General features: G+C 42.0%; 1 protein-coding gene across 5 annotated transcripts in view; it reads left to right on the forward strand.

Moving 5' to 3' along the window:
• The window catches only part of KDM3B (lysine demethylase 3B), a 37,269-nt gene that overhangs the window by 5,749 nt on the left and 11,115 nt on the right, over nt 1-20,405 (forward strand). For 2 of the 5 annotated variants that reach the window (XM_081900217.1, XM_081900221.1), the window contains exons 2-14: nt 657-848; nt 1,328-1,441; nt 2,531-2,636; nt 4,186-4,310; nt 4,914-4,982; nt 6,117-6,695; nt 8,004-9,249; nt 10,205-10,406; nt 13,199-13,413; nt 14,994-15,146; nt 17,002-17,109; nt 17,941-18,068; nt 18,714-18,996. In XM_081900217.1, coding sequence (XP_081756343.1) covers nt 657-848; nt 1,328-1,441; nt 2,531-2,636; nt 4,186-4,310; nt 4,914-4,982; nt 6,117-6,695; nt 8,004-9,249; nt 10,205-10,406; nt 13,199-13,413; nt 14,994-15,146; nt 17,002-17,109; nt 17,941-18,068; nt 18,714-18,996 — 3,520 coding nt within the window. The remainder of the gene's footprint in view (nt 1-656; nt 849-1,327; nt 1,442-2,530; nt 2,637-4,185; nt 4,311-4,913; nt 4,983-6,116; nt 6,696-8,003; nt 9,250-10,204; nt 10,407-13,198; nt 13,414-14,993; nt 15,147-17,001; nt 17,110-17,940; nt 18,069-18,713; nt 18,997-20,405) is intronic. The other 3 variants (XM_081900218.1, XM_081900219.1, XM_081900220.1) reach the window with 3 other exon arrangements.

Here is a 20,405-nt window from a genome sequence, read left to right on the forward strand (position 1 = left end):
AAGGATGGAGACTGTGGGTGCACAGTCAAAGATTTTGCCAGATCCCATCTGTATCTTCTTCCAACCCTCCATGTTTGCTAGAGGGCTTGATGGAAGAGGGAAAGTATTTACTGTTTTTCAGGAAGCTTTGATGAAGACAGGCTGTGTTTCCCCCACTTTTTCTGTCGTCCTCCAAAGTTTTCTGCAAGTCAGATATTGGTTGCTTCTCCCTCCAGCCCTTTTAAGAATTACAGGAGTCTGAAGTGAGGTGCAATTTTACTTTCACTGGCATTAGTTTGCATAAGAAAGCCAGGCACTTCCCCCACTGTTTCTTATCTTATGCATACCTCCATGCATATAGACAAGACTCTGCCTCTGTCCCAAGCCCTGTATGCGAAGGGGGTGAAATCTTGTCACCCTTGCAGCAGAAAAAAATGGGTGGGGTGCAGAGGAACCTCTTGTTTTTTCTTCCCCACACTGCAGCTCAAACAGAAGAGACCCTGGCCTCTTCCAAAAGCCCCCTTTGCTTGTGTCATAGGTGTGGCAGTGGGGTTAAGATAAAATTTGTAGTGAGGACAGGGTTTATCTGGTAAGCCAAGCTGATATTTGTAGACCCCTATTCATGACAAGCATTTTGCTGACTGATTGTTGTGACTTTGCCCACATGTGTTTGAAAGAACCCATTCTGGGATCTGTTGCAGATATTTGTGGAATTTGACCGGTGCAATTGGAAGCAACACGCCTGGGTGAAAGTTCATGCTGAAGAAGTGATCGTTTTGATGCTGGAAGGGTCTCTTGTTTGGGCCCCTCGAAATGACCCAGTTCTGCTTCAGGGAACTAGAGTGTCAGTTGGGCACTGGCCTGCGTTGGTGAGTATCTTCATTTAGCTTGTTACCCTTGATAAAAAACATTCCTTATGTCAAAGTCAGAATGGTGGATTGTTTTGTTATGTGTCTCAAGGCCTATTTTTTCCAAGTGTCTTTGTTTCTTGTAATTCTTATCTAGGCCATTGTGAAAATGTATTCTAATAAATGGAAACATGTAAGATTAAACCTTAGCTGAGGATTTTTATTCAGCTGAATGATACGGTTTTAGAAACTTTATAACTTGAAGAGTTACTTGGTATGCTGTTGTATCTATATTAACACCCAAGTTATGAAATAAACTCGAGCTTCTGCTAGATAGTTGATTGATTCCTTTCAGCAGATGATGGAGTAAGACTTTTTCTCGGAAGCATCTAAGGAGGGTAAAAAGAGTGAGGAAATACCAGTTATAATAGCACTTTTAAGAAATAAGTATGCTACCTTCTGTTTTCATGCAGTCGTGTTTTTTATATTCTCATTCACAGACTTTCACTCCCTTGGTCGATAAGCTTGGCTTAGGTTCTGTGGTTCCTGTAGAGTCTCTTGTAGACCGAGACTTGAGATTCCTGTCTGATGCCACTGGACTACGTCTCTTCCAGGTATATTGTTTGTTTGTTTGTTTGTTTGTTTAGTTATTTTAGTTATTTTAATTTATTACCTGCCCTTCACCCTAAGGTCCAGAGTGGGTTACAACAATTAGCAGTGTTAGAGGTACATGTGGTAGAGGTATCATGACTTCAGCAATATGGTCCTGGAATTCTCTCGCTTTAACATTCTCTTCCATGCCAGTTAAGCAGGCAAAAAGGGAAGCAAGGTAATAAGCAGGCAGAACACTTACACAGCTAATTCCATTAGACCAAGAGGATTAAGGTCCGACAAAGGTCCGTATAGTTAAAGCTATGGTTTTCCCAGTAGAGATGTGTGGAAGTGAGAGTTGGACCATAAAGAAGGCTGATTGCCGAAGAATTGATGCTTTTGAGTTATGGTGCTGGAGGAGACTCTTGAGGGTCCCATGGACTGCAAGAAGATCAAACCTATCCACTCTTAAAGAAATCAGCCCTGAGTGCTCACTGGAAGGACATATCCCTGAAGCTGAGGCTCCAATACTTTGGCCATCTCATGAGAAGAGAAGACTCCCTGGAAAAGACCCTGGTGTTGGGAAAGATGGAGGGCACAAGGAGAAGGGGACGACAGAGGATGAGATGGTTGGACAGTGTTCTTGAAGCTACAAACACGAGTTTGACCAAGCTGCGGGAGGCAGTGGAATACAGGAGTGTCTGGCATGCTCTGGTCCATGGGGTCACGAAGAGTCAGACACGACTAAACGACGACAACAACACATGGTCAATGGCTTTTGATTTCAAAAAGTGGCTTGCAATATGGCATGAGGATCTGCAGTGAAAACAAAGGCATGGGAAAATCCCACCTTGTTGTGCCTAAAATAGTTCTTTAGATTACGAATTTAATTTAAGGCACTTTAGTGCTAATGAAATGAAAAACAATTACATGTACCAAGCTTAGCTTTGTAGGCCTTCATAGTTTTTGATGAGGTAACTTACACTCAGGACTACTTCTCACATCATTTTGTGCTGGAAAAGCCTCTTCTGTGTGATGTGAATTTGAGCAAGTTGTTTTTCTCTGTCATAGTTCTTGAACAGCTATTACATATTTTAAAAAATTGTTTGCAGATGGCAACTGAAAGTCAGAACCAAATTCTCCAACAACAGCCAATATTGAGGGAAGCTGTCAATTCATTGGTCAGTGATCAGAAGCTTCAGGAGATATTTAGCAGAGGTAAGATCAGCTGGTTTTAGTTTTTTAAGGAACCTAATTGGTTCTCCTGGAAATTATATTCAGCTTACAGCTGCTTCTTAAGATCCTAAGACCTGTTCCAGCTTTATCATAGGTCTGTTACGCATGAAGTTTCAAGATCTTGAAACCGAGGAATTAATTGAGCTTTGCTGTGAAGGAGAAAGCTCAATTTTTCCTGAATTTTCATTTCCTTAACACTCTGTTTTCTTGTTTGAATCAGTTTTGTTGTTTGAGTATGAACTTTAGCTACCCTTTCAGGAGAAAAAAATGTTTATAGTCCTTATTGTAACAGTACTCTGGCATGCTAGAGGAATGCAAGAAATCAGTAGGGTAGAGCAACTATATTAATCTTAAGTCAAGCAACAAGAAGAGAATCAGCCATGGAGAACCACTATCATTAGTCAAAAATTAATGACTAAGACAGTTATTAATCAAAGGTTAATAAAGAAAGACATTGAAGAACGACTATATTTAGTTATATATTATTAAAATAAGAGTTGGAGAGAGCTATTCAGAGGAGCTTAAAGGTTCCTGACTGGCTTAGATTTGAAGGAGTCGATTTCAATGACTATCAAATGTCATATTGGAGCTATACGATTGACGACTAGTATTACATGTTTAGCACAGAAGGGATCCAGAATACTCTGGCCAGAGTATTGATAAGGGGTTCTGATCAGAAGTATGTGATCCTCTTGTTGGAGCACCTCCACTAGATTCCAGATTGTTTTGGGGCACAGTTCAAAGCATTGGCAATGAATTTGAAAGCCCTAAAAGGCTTTGAATACCAGTGCAAAAAGATCTGAAGGAGAGATCCTTCCGGCAACACTGGATTTGTGTTTGGTGGGGGTACAAGAGAGTACCTAGCACCAAGGTGGCTGCACCAAGGCCCTGGAACTGCTTTCCTTCCTAGCAACAGCTATCCAGCCTGCTCTCTGGCCATTTTCTGACAGCTGGAGTCCTTGTTCAGACAGACCTGTAGGTTATTGAACTGAGGGTATTTTGCTGCTGCTAGTTTTTAATTTAACTGACTACTCTTACTCGTTTTGCTTCAATTTTTATCTTCTCATATGTTTGTAACTGTATATTTAGTTTGTTAGCCTGCTGCATTGGGCCACTTACTGTGGCAAAGGAGGGTTTTCTCCAAGCATTCATGGAGTAGTCACAGATATCGAGCAGCTATTGTGTTTGCACAAATGGTTTGTTAACTTGTAGGTGTAAAAACAAAAGCAAGAAGAATTCATTAAGAAGTTAGCACTTGAGTTATATGTTTCCAATATGACGTAACTAAATTCAGAATAAACATATCCACCCTTTGCTGGAATTTTAGAAACAGACATGTAAATGAAGACACAGAACTCCACAGTATTGTGGTGATTACTTTTGTTATCCCTTGTCCCAAAACATAACCTAATAAAGCTTTATTTGTGTGTTACATTAAGAGACCAATGCTTTAAGTCCATGCTCACTTTTAATTCTTGGTGCAGTGGCACTGGTTTGGCTGATAGCATTCTCACTTGGGGTTCTTTCCCAGGTCCTTGCAGCATCCAAGGTCAAAGAGTGAAGGTGTACCAGCCAGAGGAGGAAAACAGCTGGGTCTCTGCTGTTGTGAGCTGTCAAGATCCTATCACCTGTCTGATGGAGGTGGTTTTGACTGAGGTGTGAAGCTTTTCTTGCGGTTTCTTGATGCCTGATTTCCTTTCTTCATTTAGCTACCAACAGTTATTTACATGGTCTTAGTTATGTTGCGTGGACTGTGACATTTAATACAAGCACACTCAGCATGAGCAGAACTCTGACAGTTTTCAGCATTTAAGCAAATTCTAGTCTTTTATACTTGCAGCCAAGAAAAGCAGTCGGAGTGGAATATCTTAATGGTTAGGGAATGCATCATTTTCAAAGTACAAACATCACCTTCCTTTCTACCATCTTACATTTATTTCCAGTCTCCTAAGCTTATAGAGCCAGGCTCTTTTACAAGTCCTCCTTAAAGAAAAGATTGTGTTCCATATTTTGCTAAAATCATTTTTGCAACCATGAAAATGTATGTACTATTAAAATGGAATAAGTTATGTAAAATTACTTCAGTTACATTTATAAGATTGAAGATGATAAGGGATATGGAATGGGAGCACAGCTTGCAGGGAAAAGGCAGGTGAAGAGGGACATTGGGGAAGCTGCTTTTATGATCAGTATCTTACCAGTCTTTATGATTGACTTTGTCTTCTCTCCCTCTCCCCCTTTGTTGCCCACAAAAACCAGACTGGTGAAATCAGGTCAGTGGATCCCCGACTGATTCATGTAGTGATGGACACCTCTGCACTGAACGAGGTACACATACTGTGTTGCACCAGGTCATTATATTAGCAATAATGTTTTAAAGATCTCATCTCAAAAACATATTATGACAGCTGTCTTAAATGTATCTATATTTTCATAGAGCTATTAGTTTGACTTCCCAGTTAAGGCTTCAGTCCGTAACAGACTTAAGCTGAGTAAATTCCATTGAATTCAAGGGACTTATGAATGAGTAGGTATGCATACTATCGTGCTATAAATCTTTTAGGTATCCTGGTCCCAAGCTGTATAGGGTTTTGCACACCAGTACCATCACCTTGCTCCTTGCCTAGTAGCTAATTGGCAACTAGTGCAAATTCAGCCCCAGTGAGCAGTCAAGTCACTGCATTCTGCAGTAGCTGCAGCTTCTGAGCCAACCTTAGGAGCAGCCCTACCCAGAGGCATAGCAGTACAGTGGTACCTCGGATTACAGACGCTTCAGGTTACAGACTCCACTAACCCAGAAATAGTACCTCAGGTTAAGAACTTTGCTTCAGGTTGAGAACAGAAATTGCGCAGCTGCCGCATGGCGGCAGTGGGAGGCCCCATTAGCTAAAGTGGTGCTTCAGGTTAAGAACGGACATCCAGAACGAATTAAGTTCTTAACCTGAGGTACCACTGTAATAGAGGATAGCAGTGTGTGGACTACAGTGATCATCGTATCCTGGTCCAGAAACAGCCATAGCTGTCTTACCAGCCATAGCTGGTAAAAAGCATTCCTACTCAGTGAGGTCACCTGACTCTCTAGTGACAGAGATGGATCCAGGAGCACCCCAAGACTATGAACCTTCCTCTTAGAGTATACAGCTCCATCCAAAGCAGGCAGCTGATGAACTATTGGGAGCCACTCACTCATAGTGCCTCTGTCTTGCTTTGATTCAACTCATTTTGTAGGCCCTCATTCAGCCCACAACAAAGTCCAGGCAGTGGTCCAGAGCTCTTGCACAGCCTCTTCTGTTTCAGATGTTACAGAGAAATAGAACTATGTATCATTAGCGCACTAGTGACACCTGACCCCTAAGCCCCTGATGTTTAAAGCAATGTATTAATTGTTTCATGGCCAGGCTCATTTAAAACCTTTAGCACTGGCTTCTTCTTTGTAGTGATATGTGCTTTTATTTGTTATAGGGAGCTTCTCTAAAGGCAGCAAAATCATCAAAAGGAAAAAAGAAGAGAGAAAGTGTAGAAGGGAAAGATGGACGAAGGAGAAAAAATTCTTCCGATACTGGGTGTGATCATGCAACGAAGAAGCTAAAGGAGAGGGGTGAAGTGGATAGCAATGGGAATGATGGAGGTGAGGCAAATAGGGGAGCTTGGAAAGGATGCAGCAGCAGCGACGTGACTCTGGATCCAAGGGCCAAGCAACTTCCTCCATTTGTCCCTCAAGTTAATCGCAGTATTCGTTTTGCCACATACACCAAGGAGAACGGCCGAACTCTTGTAGTCCAGGATGAACCAGTGGGTGGTGAACCACCTATGCCCTTTACTTCCTTGTCTTCAACTGCTTCCCAGGCACTGCTGAGTGGCAGTGGTAACCAAGAAATGGCAAAATCATTGGAGCAGGTCAGCCAAGTCCAGGTGCCTGCCCCTGCCATTATTGCTACAGCTGGGCCAACGTCAGCTACTGTGCGGATTCCAGATGCTGGCATGTCAGCAACTACTGGACAAGAAAAACAGAAGGCAGGCCATTTGCCTGTTCAGGGAGAGGTAAGCCATTTACAGTCAGCAGAGTAGTGATAATACATAGCACATATATATATAGCACTTTGTATACCTTGTCTTGCTGTAACTCTTAGAATAGCTGTGTTAAGGCTATGTACAACTGTACAGTTGGAGCATTATAGCAGACTTGAGATCCTTGCCTGTTATGATTGATGTGGCCATCTAGCAGGATGTGGAATACTACGACTGCAGACTTGTGATCTGGTAGGGTCTTACGTTTTGCTCAGTGTACAGTGTGTTCCTCTCCAAATTTATACATTAGGGAAAGGGTGCTGGGTTTCACATTAAAGAAAACTTGAATTCATAGCCTCTGGTTTAGTATATCTTTATTGTCCATAAGAACATCCCCCCCCCAAAAAAGTGATTTCTATAGCTACGGGGGGAAGCTCATGGGGAAAATATAGCAACTAAACTTACAAGAGAGATCAGTGTGTTTATATTTTAATCTTCTATAGATAGGAAAACAGTCCTACTTGGTCAAGGGAGAGAGACTCAAAGGCAAACAAAGCACCAAATCCAAAGCCCTGCTGGGCTTTGCAGAAAAGGGGAAAGTGTCCTCTTTTTTTCCTCCTCCACTAGAGGCTTTTTAAAAAAATGATTTTTCCTGCTATTGGGACCATTGGGAGGCACCATAACTACGCTAGCCCCAGGGGTAATGTACTTTCGTCCTGTTTCAGGGGCATGTCGAGATCCAAAGCCTCCCCCAGTCCACCTGCAACACACTCCTCAAATACCCCCTTTTTGCTTTCTCTGCCATCAGAGCAAAAGCAAATAAATGACAGCCGTGGAAGTTTTGACACTTGCAAGGCAGCCCCACCCATAGCTCTCCCTCTTCCTCACATAAAGGGAGATCTGCAAAGTCCTGAGACTCCTGGGGCACCTAGGGACCAGAAGATGGTAGCCTAGAGGGAGCAGTCAATAATTTCGGAATGGTTGTTTTGATACACATGTTGCCATTTTAGAGTAACATTTTAGAAATTGAATTAAAAATATTGAATTTCATTTGTTTTTCTTTTCCATTATACCCATTCTTGTTAGCAAGGTTTGCAGAGATACAATAAACTCATTTAAAATTTTGAAAGTTTTAAATTAATTTGGGCAGCCTGCAGAATCTGGGCATTTTGTCTCATGCCTCGACTGTTGTTGTGCAACATGTATATTTCTGATAAAGAACAAGCTGCCAAGAGATACTGCAAAGGCAGTATATTGGGGAAAATAAAGCAGGCTTCGGGAAAGTGTTTTGTCCTCTCTTGGGAGAGGAGAACAACTGACTGGTTTCCTGTTTTGTTTCAGATTTCCCCCAATTCAATGTTGGCTTCATCAGGGTTTGGAGTGGCACACTCAGCTGGTTCCCAACCTGTGGTGTTTGACAGCGGGCGAAGCCAGTCCAATGGAGTAATAGCTCCAGAGAAGAAGCCTGTTGGATTTCCATTTGGTAGTAGCACTGGTCATGAGGTCCAGAAAGACTCTGATTTATCAAATAACTTGTTTTTTCAGTGCATGTCCCAGAATCTTCCCTCCAGCAACTACTTCACAGCCTTGTCAGAGAACCTGGCTGAAGAGCCCGCTAGTCAGGACTCGTTAAAAAAAAATTCAGAGAGCCTGAGTGCGGGCATCTGCAAAGGTAAAGCTCTTGCAGGAGAAGCTAAAGCTGGGACTCAATTGGGCAGTTCTGTGGACCGGAAACTGCCAGCGGAATCTATGCCCACGCTTACTCCAGCTTTTCCCCGAAACATTATGAGTACTCGACCTCCAGAAAATCACGAGAATCTCTTTTTGCAACCCCCAAAACTCTCACGAGAGGAGCCCTCAAACCCTTTCTTGGCATTTTCAGAAAAATCAGAACTCAGTCCTTTCAGCAGCTTCGCCTCTTCATCTCAGCCAGGAGCAACTGCTACTCCTTCTTCAGTTCTTGGTTCCAAGGCAGCTTCTGGCTGGCCAGATTTGCACACTGGAGCTGACTCTTTAGCTAAAAAGAAAAGCTTGTTTATAACGACTGATTCTTCCAAGATCCTGTCCAGTGCACCTACTTCAACTCGCTTTCCCGGTGTTCAGAGTTCATCTACTCTGGGGAATGGCCGTTCCACCTCACCTATCGGAAGCTTGACACAACCTATTGAAATGCCCACGCTCTCTTCCAGCCCAACAGAAGAAAAGCCATCTGTTGGGCCTGGGCAGCAGGACAATCCTCTTATGAAAACCTTTTCTAATGTGTTTGGCAGACATCCGGCTGGCTTTTTCTCTTCACAGGCAGAGCTGGCACTGGAGAACAAAAACCCCTTTGAAACTGTGAAAAGGTTCTCTCTAGATGAGCGGAGCATGCCGTCTAAGCAGGATTCTGATTCCAGTACCAATAGCGACCTCTCGGATATGAGTGATTCTGAGGAGCAGCTGCACACCAAAGCTTGTCTGAAGGGAATCCCAGAGCATCTGATTGGGAAACTGGGTCCTAATGGCGAGCGGAATGCGGAACTACTAATGGGCAAAGGAAAAGGGAAACAAACCCCTAAGGGCAGGCCTCGCACAGCGCCCCTGAAAGGTGACAGCTTTAAAGGAAGGGTTATTTGAGGAAGGCTGAAGGAGGGCTGCTTTTTGTTCTGTACTTCCATATTATCTGTGTGGTCAGCCGTGTGGTGTGTGACCTTCTGTCAAATATGTCCTCTGCATGTAGCCAGAAGCAAGGCATCAGAAGAACACACCATCAACCTGAGATTCTTACATCTGTCTGCATGTACTTGCAGTTCATTATTTGGGTGAAAGTATTATCTTGCACTCTTCACATTATAGTAAAACATTTACTCCCCTATTTTCAGGAAATTATAAATGGATACAATCTAGTTGCTGGCAGAAGTATATGTATGAACTGAATGTTAACTTAGAAGAACTGCTTAGGGAGCACAGCAATGTATGCTACTGTACTAATGTGACTAGATGTTTCTGCATCTTGAAACCCCTAATTAATATTGATACTTTAGAGCAAGTTTAGGAACCCTTGGTGTGAATGCTTAAGTCCCATGCAGACTTTTTTTAATGGGAAAAGACTAAATGCAAAGGGGAGTGGAATCATGCCTGCTCCTGCTTTTGCCTGGCTGAAATTAGGAGTGATAGCCAACTTTACTCAGTTCAAATACAGCCATTGAAAAATGTGGACAGAGTACTCCCATTGAATCAATGGATAAGTTACTTGAATTTCACTTAACTGCATATTACCTTATGTTTGTTGAAAGGCATGTAAATATGTCGGCCTGATCGAAGCACTGTCTTTGATATGTAGAGATTATCTGTATCAGGCTTGCATGCCCAGGCCCCCATGTTGATGCCCAGGTCACAAATGTCAAGTACAGACAAGTCCAGTCCTTCTGCCTGTCAAACCTAACATCGGTACAGTGCTACATTCTATAGGAGTCAGCATTAAATAAGTACTACTTGGAACTTGACATCCTTTCCCTCTGTTGTTCTGTTGAATGCCTCTAATTGTTAACTTTGCTTCATAGTTGGCCAGTCTGTACTGAAAGACATGAGTAAGGTGAGGAAGCTGAAGCAATCAGGGGAAGCATTCCTCCAAGATGGCTCCTGTATCAACGTAGCCCCTCATCTGCACAAGTGCCGGGAGTGTCGGTTGGAACGCTACCGGAAGTTCAAGGAGCAGGAGCAGGACGACTCCACTGTAGCCTGTCGCTTCTTCCACTTCCGCAGGTAATAAAGCTCCCTGAGCATGTCTTGTTGGTATACTGTGCTTGTTGCTGGTTAATGTGTCACTTGGCTTTTAAATATTTTAATGGCAAGATAATGCTAAGTAATTTTATCTCTTCAAAATGGTACATCCTTTCTGCAATGACAGTTGCAATTCCTGCTGTAGCTTCTGAGGGCTCCTTGCACTCCTAGAACTTTCCATTGAGCAGTGATCTCTGAACCCACTGGCACTTCTGTCCACCTGGTGCTTTTTCTTAGAATCATAGAATTGTAGAATTCAATCCCCTGCAATCAGGAATCACAGCTACATAATCCCTGACGGACTTCTGTTTAAAAACCTCCAGTGGAGAATCCACCACCTTCCAGGGTAGTCAGTTCCACACATCATCTGGAAACTGGCCTGTAAAATTGCACCAGAATAACATGATGACCATTTAAAGCAAGAGTTTAATATTTAAAAGCAAAAACAAAGATGGATTTTTAATTTAAATATGATTTTTATATTATTATTTTTTTAAAAAATCAGGTACATTTCACTTTTAAAAAACCTTTCATTCGTATTTTACTATGAAATCATTTAAACAAACTTGTTGAATTTTACACTTAAACCTCAATCCAATACTCTGTCAGGCATACTGAATTAAAACCTGCTTTTCTATATCATAGAACAAATCATGAGATGAAATACTTTATTTTTGAGGCAGGCAAGCATTATACTATAGGTACTGCATTATTATGACAATTAAAAAATACTGAGTTCTTATCTGCTAATGTGAACATTTACTTTCCCTGTTACAGAGAGAGATGGTTTTCTTATAGTGGTATCTAATAGGCCTCCACTGATAGGAGACTCTTTGATCTCATGTAGGTGTCCTTCGGGGAACAAGGAGGGGGGTGATTTCTTATTATCCCCCCCCCCACTAGCTCTCCTGCACCACCCCCAATCTGTTCTGGAGGATGGAGGGTGCAGGAGAAAGGGGAAATTGCCTCCAACTGGATACAATCCATAGTAATTACCCCCCTTACTTTTAAAATGTTCTGGGGAATTGGTTCATGGACCAACATACCCAGCTGTATTGGATTGTGTCTCTTGTGTTAACAGTTTTGCTTGCCTGCGAGCAGAAAACCAAACAGAAACCTATTAATGACAAAATATACCCCCTTCTCTAAACTGATATAATTGTGTGATACAAAAGGCATGTTGGTTGCTTGACCAGAGACTTTGAATTATTCTCATAGATAGTACTAAGTACTGTAGAGTTTGAGCTACAAAACAAGATGTGTTGCTTATTATACCAAATGATAGGTGTGTACTCTTATTCTGGAAATGCTTGTATTTTGTTGGGTTGTGTCCAGCTAAATTATTGCACACGCAGACGCTTCCCCCAACCTGCTGGAGCAGATCTGGGTGTGGTGCAGGAAGGAGGAAAGCTCTGTTGTGGTTGAGGAAGCTGTTCCAGACATGCAATTATTTAGTTGAATGCAGCACCATGATCTACATCCATATTTTTTCTTGATGATTTAAGCTGCATATTAAAAGCACCTTGATTTAAGAAATCCATTCTGAAAAATAGACATCTGTTTCAAAAGAGGGTTATATGCAGGCATTTTGGATGCTGTATGAGTCTGGCCTCACAAAGCTTTAGATTTTAGTGTGCATTCATGAAGGATGTTAATTGTATAAGACACTAATAAATATAAAAGACTAAGTTGCTTGGCAGGATGTCAGTGTTACAGAAATGTGGTTAAACTGGCTTGGAACTAGTTGAAGTGGCAAAAGATCATGGATTCATAAAACCCATGGTGATGCATACCCTGCTTTAAACCATACTTCTCTGTACGTGTGAGTGCATGTTGTGCTGTTGAGTATCTGTTAACTCATATGTGATCTAATGAAGAAAAGCATGGGGAAAATAGTAATTATTATTAAGAATTTTGCCTTCTAAAAATGGCGGTATGCAAAATAAAGAAAATAGTTGATTATAATGTTTGTGCATCCTAAATAATATTGCCTCTTTTTGTTTTGTTTTTAAGAATCCCTCAGAGGCAGGGGGAGAGCATTGCTCAATAGCAGGACATCAGCTGTATATGCATATAGTCCCACGTTAAATTTCCAGTTAAGACTAGCCTAGATAATGCGCTCATTTGGGGGGTAGGAGCTGTTTAGGCAGAGAGTGAGTGAGGTGTTGACCAAGGACTAACCATTTTAAGGTAGTTTATATGTTCTCTGAAAGAAATGGTGACAATTTGACAATTTGTTTTGAAATTCAGAGTTCCTCACTTTGTTTGTAAAGAGTACTTGCTTCCAAGCCCACTGTCCATTTATTCCCTGCTCTTTAACCAGTTACTGGACCATAATACGATCTGTCATTTTAATCCCATTATTGCTTTGGTACTCAATAGTTTTTGGTGTAGGGCTTTATCAAAAGTTTCTTGAAAGTGAGTGGAATTGGACACATCCTCCCCCACGTGCTTATTGGCACTGTCAGATAACTCTAAAAGGTTAGTTTGCAGAAGCCATGCTTGTTATTCAGGAAGACCTGCTCTTTAATATGCTTGGTAATTTTTATCTTTTAGAAATGCTGTCTACCAGTTTTTTCCAGAACAGATGTTAAGCCAACCAGCCTCTAATGATAGTTTCTAACAAAGGTTTCTACAGCACCGTGTCTTCAGGAAGAAATCTATTAATTGTACTAGTTCTAAAGAATAGCCATGGAGGAAACATCTATTTCATTTGTGTTTTGAAGAGATTGTAGCTAATGTGCTCTTTTAACTAGCTCATAGTTTTGTTTCAGACTGATATTTACTCGGAAGGGTATACTACGAGTGGAGGGATTCTTGAACCCCCAACAGAGTGACACTGACGCTTTGAGCTTGTGGATCCCGTCTACTGCCCCTGCAGAGGGAATTGACCTGGAAACCTCCAAATACATCCTGGCCAATGTTGGAGACCAGTTTTGTCAGTTAGTTATGTCTGAGAAGGAGGCAATGATGATGGTGGAACCACACCGTAAGTTGGTGTTTTCTTTTAATCCATGTGTGTAACTGGAACTCGATTATTGAAGAAAAGATACCCAACCCATTACTCTATGGTTTATTCTGCAAGTATTTGAATACCTGCAAGTGTTGAATAGCCAATGGAGTTGCCCTTGTGGAGTTTGGAAGTGGATGGTGGCCTCTTTCTCACATGCTAGTTTTGTCTAGCCAATGATCTAAAGCAGTGGTTTTCAACCAATGTGCCGTGGCCCGCTGGGGTGTCTTAAATGATGGTGCCACGGGCAACACTGGCCTCTATCCCTCTTTCCTTCCCTCTCTCCTCTGACGCTGTCTCACGTCTCTGCTTCCCAAAGGCTTGCTCAGCTGTTTGTTGCAGCTGTCCTGTGTACAAGCTCCTCAGGTGAATGGTGCCTCTGGGGATAGTCAGGGGGTGCTGATTGCCAGAAGTTGAGGTGGCCTCGGAGTAAGCAAGCCAGCCAATCCACCAGCCCTTGCTGTTGGGAATGGACAGACATGTTCTAGGCCCCTGTGGGGCAGTGTGAGGAGGCACCTCTCTTTCGGGCAGGGGAGGCAGCTCAGAGACCAGGGGCAGAAGCTGTGGCTGCTCAGAGGACTCCCAAGGAGAGGAGAGAGGGAAGGAGACTAAGGGAACACTCCACAAGGGAGGGTGCTCAAAAAAGGGTGAGAGGCTACCAGCTCTGCAGGCAAGGGGTGACATAACTGGGCTCCTGAGCCCCACAGGGCAGGAAGAATGTAACTGGTCAAGGGGGCCTTGGACTGAAAAAGCTTTAAAACCTCTGATCTAAAGGATAGTGATATTCATTTTTCTTTTACATATCACTTCTCTGGAATGCATGGGATTTATGAAAATGTCTTAATAAATCAAACCTTGGCCTACTAATCTGTTAGAGGACCAATTTTCTTAAGTCCCATTTTTACATTATATGCTCTTATGTAACTAGGCGTAAGTAATTTCCTTAAGTCTTCATATAAAGGAATCTCTTAAAAATTGGCAATAAGAGTATAGGAAGAGCCCTGCAGGATCGGGCCAAAGGCCCATCTAGTCCAGCATCTTGTTCTTACATTAGCTAAACAGATGCCTGTGGGAAGCCCTCAAACAGTACCTGAGTACAACAACATTTTCTCCACTTGTATGCAACTGGTATTCAGGGATATGTTGTCTCCAACAGTGGAGGTGGAACATAGCCTTCATAACTAGTAGCCTCAGCTAGCCTTACCCTCCATGAATTTGACTAATCCTCATTTAAAAACATCCAAGTTGGTGGCCATCGCTGCATCTTGGAAACACCTCCCCCCCCAAATGTCTCCAGAACTATTGCATGAATTATCCTGAATCCAATACTGTAGATGTGTGATCCATGCATTCAAAGAGGCTTTTTCTTGAGTTTCTCAAACTCTTCTCTCAATACCACCATCACTTCTTTCTCTCAAACACATGTTTTCATTTTGAATTTGAACAACTTTTAATAAATTATTGTAAAACCAGGAAATTGTTGTAAACCAACTTTACAGAATGGTTCTAATGTATAATCTGTTAACATGTGCCTCCTTGATTTTATTTTTTTGTAATAGAGAAAGTGGCCTGGAAGAGAGCTGTACGCGGAGTGAGGGAGATGTGTGATGTATGTGAAACAACACTGTTCAATATTCACTGGGTTTGTCGCAAATGTGGCTTTGGGGTGTGTCTGGACTGTTACCGTCTCAGAAAAAGCCGTCCACGCAGTGGTGAGTACTTGATATTTGTCCAAGAATGCTGTAAAGTTTAGATGGGTGTTCTGCTTTTGGTGGTAGGGTTGGGGGGGAGTTGTTCTGTGTGAAGGCTAAGTGATCAGTTTGCTGAGTTGCTAGATAAGATAAAAGATGATATGGATTGAGAGTATTGGCCTGATTTCCTCGGCTGGTGCTTCATCTTCCTGCTTCCTCATGGCAGCATAATACAGAATTACCTTCTATGTTGAGCTTAGCCATGCCTTCAAGAACAGGGATGGCATGTATAGGATCATCATGTAGAATGAGGACAGTTGGAATAAGGAAGAACATAGGGAATCGCAGGTAAAATTCATAATTTTGCGCTAGGAATAGCTTAAAGAATTCACCAATGCATTCTTAAGGAACTTTCATTGTGACACAGTTGACCTTTGGAGTAAAGCATGGCATCTAATTGCTAGTTGCTAAAGTAGGCCTTTTAAGGACGCGGGTGGCGCTGTGGGTTAAAGCCTCAGCGCCTAGGGCTTGCCGATCGAAAGGTCAGCGGTTCGAATCCCCGCGGCGGGGTGCGCTCCCGCTGCTCGGTCCCAGCGCCTGCCAACCTAGCAGTTCGAAAGCACCCTCGGGTGCAAGTAGATAAATAGGGACCGCTTTCCAGCGGGAAGGTAAACAGCGTTTCCGTGTGCAGCTCTGGCTCGCCAGAGCAGCGATGTCACGCTGGCCACGTGACCCGGAAGTGTCTTCGGACAGCGCTGGCCCCTGGCCTCTTGAGTGAGATGGGCGCACAACCCCAGAGTCTGGCAAGACTGGCCCGTATGGGCAGGGGTACCTTTACCTTTACCTTTAAAGTAGGCCTTTAGTTATTTTCCAAGTGTCAGGTATTCCCATTTAAAAAACCCAAGGTTTGGGATATTTCAGACCCATCAGCCAGGAGCTAAGAAGGTCTTGTATTGAAATAACTTTGGGTTCTTCCATTTCATGTTTCTTTACCGGGTGGGGGAGCAAGGAGGAGGTGTGTGAGTCTTTCTCACCCAGCCTCCCTGGAGACAGTTCTGAAGGAAAATAACTTCTGAATAGGTTACAAAAGGCTTTATGGTTGTGATTCATATAACAATACTTGGTCATGCATAATTTTGCAATACTCTAGGTGTGCTTTTGCTAGTAAAATTGGAGCCCTTGGTGGGGTAGTTTTTATTTCATTAGAGAATGCAAGCCCTTTCAATGCTTTGAAACTAAAACAGGAACTGCGTGCTGACTTAGGACAGATGGGAACAAGGGTTTCTGTCTGATTTTTCTATTTTGTCCTGTGAACTGTCCCAACCTATTATGTCTTTTGTAAAAAGGAAAATGAATATAATGTTTGAGGCAGGATGTTCCATCTTTAAGAGGTAATGTGAAAAACTAGCGGAAAAGCAAGCACAAGGCTGCACAAATACACATTATTGATACACATATAGATTATTGATGCACAAACACATTACTGAAAGGAGTTGTGGAGAGTTTCAACAGAGCTTGAAAAAACATCTTCCAGTGTGGAAATAGGACAGAATATTGATTCTAGGTTTGTGTGTTCATGTTTTAATCTTGCATACCTAACGGTTGTTGTATTGACACACCTTCCATTAGCACAGCCTTCATTAGTCCTCCAGCTGTTTTGGACTGAAACTCCCATCCAGCTGTGACTGTCTCTGAAGGGTTTTAGTAGCACATTAAGCACCACAACAGTCGGCTGTTGCATGTTTTGTTTGACTATGAAGAGAGTGCTCAGCAAAACCTGCCACCTTTGAATTTATTAGTTTGAAGCCGTTGTAGTACTGGAACATGCAAGCAAGCATTTGGAAAGTTAAACGATCTAATTGTCTTTCTATTTCAGAGACAGAGGAGATTGGTGATGAAGAGGTTTTTTCATGGTTGAAGTGTGCAAAGGGACAGTCGCATGAACCAGAGAATCTCATGCCAACACAGATAATCCCTGGCACAGGTGAACCTATTTTCCATGTCCTATCATGTCTCTCTTCTTTGACAGATTTGATCCCGCTTTTCAGCCACAAAGGTTCCCAGATCTTGCAAATACCCATAATAAGATGGCCCCTGCTCTCAGGCTTACAATCTAAAAGACAAGGGGAAAGGGTTGAAGGGAGGAGGAGAACAGCAACCTTGGGCATGAGTTCATAGTAACAAATTTCTTATCACAATCAGCAGGAATGGAAAACAGTTTGCTGACAGAAGCAGAAAGTTGCTGCTCTCTTAGCTGTGCCAGTGGCATGGCTCTGCTCCCCTCATTGTCGTCCTCTCTGCTACAACAGTTGGTGGAAGCAGCGGCCTAATGGTGCTGGCTTCTAAGCTGAGCTTTATAGGATCCTGCTTCCCTTCACTCCCTCTCTTACAGCCTGAGGTAATGACTGTTGCCAGGTCCTTCTTAGGTCATAGTTTGTTTTTGCCATCAGATCGAGCCAGGTGGATTCATTATTTGAATGCATTTTTGTAACAAGAGTGCATCTGCAGTTGAAGAGTTTCCATCGCTTACAAGGATGCTTATGAGGTTATTAAAGCTACTTGAGGCAGTTGTTAAAGAGAGTATCCTAACAATTAGTGCCATTAATAGTATTGTCACAACAAAGGTAATGATTTTTATGCAGACAGAGGGTCTCCCTTCCCAGCCTAAAAGCCATACTCTTAAACATAGGTTCACACTTGTAAAAAGCCTAGAAGATCTACCATTCCGGCTGTAAGCAGGAAGATACCAGTCCTTGCATTTTAAGACTTTCAGATCTTGTTGCAAAATTTGATACTGAGGTTTCTCACTTTTCAGCACTGTATAGTATTGGAGATATGGTTCATGCAGCCCGTGGCAAATGGGGAATTAAAGCCAACTGTCCATGTATTAATCGGCAGAATAAATCTGTGCTGCGACCTGCCGTCACCAATGGAATTTCACAGGTATGTGAACTTTTATTATGGCCGAAATCTGTTATGTGATCCTGTTAGAAATTGTCCACTTCCTCTAGGCATCCTGACCTGGGCTGTTGTTTTTGAAAAGAGTTGTTGGTATTTTGTGTGTTGGAATATTTATTTGCTATTGTTTTGTGGAATTTGAAGTGCCATGTTAATGAAAATGCAGATTATAAAGAAACAGCCATTACTAAAGATGTGGTATTTCATACTTATTTTGCCTTTTTACATGGCCTCAGATAGTGTGTCTACCAGTAGAATGTTTATTTTTTCTGAGTTTGGAATATACACAACCTGTTATTTGAGAGAATAATAAGGTACCCTGGTCTCCTTATCCAATATATTGGCTTGTATCCAGAAGAAGCTCATGTAATGGGTTCATGGAAGCTAAGTCATCCATCCCACTATTCTCTACCCTCCACCCCAATGTTCTACCAAGGGTTAGGGAGACCCTTCTGAACTGGGGGGGAAGATGGACTCCCTTAAAATATTTTGAGTTTGTCTCATGCTGGTGTCTAGTCTTAATACTGCTAGTTTTTAAAAAAAACTTTACATTTGTCCCAGTTGTTTAAAGAAATACTTAAGTTTCAGTTACCACATTTTGACTTCCCCGTGTGTGATCCTCTGTTTCAGCAGCTGCCCAGTATGAATCCCAGTGTATCCACACCTGCAAATGAAAGCGCTTTCTCCAGTGGCACAGGGACAACAGAAGGAGGGCAGACGGACCCGAATGTTATTCCTAAGTCTGAAGCTATGGAGGACAAAGCTGAGGAGCCTATTAAGACAGAGGCTCAAGGAACCAGTAACAGTGGGGAGACAAAACCTAACAAGTCACTATGTCCAGAAACAAGTCCCTCTTCAGCACTGCATTGGCTTGCAGATTTAGCAACACAAAAGGCAAAAGAAGAAACAAAAGGTAAGTTCTTGGAGAGCTGAAGATTTTTGCTAGAGAGCTGATTATCACCATGGAGAGAGAGGGATGTTTTTGAAGATGAGAATTTAGAAGACCGAAAAAAACAGGGACACTCCAAGATGGCTGCTTTTTGCATGTCAAGACACATTGTTTTAATACTCTTGATGTTCATAATCCACACTGGGACGTCTCTCTTTCTTAGCTCAAATGGCAAACAGATAGTTCTGTGGCGTTTCAAGCATGCCAAGGGATTAAATTTGGGTACTTAGCTATTCAGGGATGTTTAAAAGATTACAGCACTAATAAAACAAATGCATCATGTCCCTTTCACATACGCTGCAACTGCATTGGAAAAATTACTATTTAACATCTGTTGTAATTTCACAAGTGCTGACATCATTTATTTGATAATTCCTTCCAGTAGCACCTTAAAGACCAACAAAGTTAGTTCTTGGTATGAGCTTTCGTGGTCATGCACACTTCTTCAGATACCTGAAGAAGTATCTGAAGAATGGTATGAGCTTTTCGTGTGCATGCACACGAAAGCTCATACCCAGAACTAACTTAGTTGGTCTTTAAGGTGCTACTGGAAGGATTTTTTTTGTTTTGACTATGGCAGACCAACACGGCTACCTATCTATAACTACATTTATTTGATGTGAGGGGAGTCATATCACATGGAATTCCATGCCTGTCTGAAAATTTGGTAACTATCCAAACAGTAGTATTGCACCTGCATTTCACATAGAATTGTAGAGTTGGAGGGCACCACAAGGGTAATCTAGTTAACCCCCTGCAATGCAGGAATCTTTTGTCCAACATGGGCCCAAACTCACAACCTTGAGATTAAAAGTTATTCTGTTTTGGCTTTGTAAAACTGATACATAATTACTTGGTTTTGTCCATTTCTTAGGCCATTTTAGCACATCTTAAACTGGTAAAGAACTTGTGTAAAGGTGGGGGTTGGGTTTTATTTTGCTTGGATTTCATACTGAGACCTCCATACTGCATTTTTTTCTCATGTGTTTAATGATCAAATGTATGAGTGGCTGGTATCTGGACAGCTACAAGGATTTTTTTGTAAATCTTCTGGAAGATTTGTGTCCTAACAAATTTAAACTGATGCCGGCTGGAGCATATCTAAACCTTTGACACATAAAACACTGGCCCTTTGACATTAAGACATTCCATTCCATGCTGATTAAAAAAGCAGTCACAAAGTCTCTTGCTTATGATTACAAAAATTGTATCTACAATTGAAGAATGTCCAAAGATACACATTAGTATTTATGCAATATTTTATTTTCTCCTTCCTCTCACGCTTGCTATCTTTTTCTAATTACAACTATTTTGGCTTACTTGTTTTGTACTCATAAATATTGTAGCGGTAGTTATGATAAGTTTGAACTTAT

The sequence above is a fragment of the Podarcis melisellensis genome, assembly GCF_964234715.1.
Source record: "Podarcis melisellensis genome assembly, chromosome: 2".
Lineage (NCBI taxonomy): Eukaryota > Metazoa > Chordata > Lepidosauria > Squamata > Lacertidae > Podarcis > Podarcis melisellensis.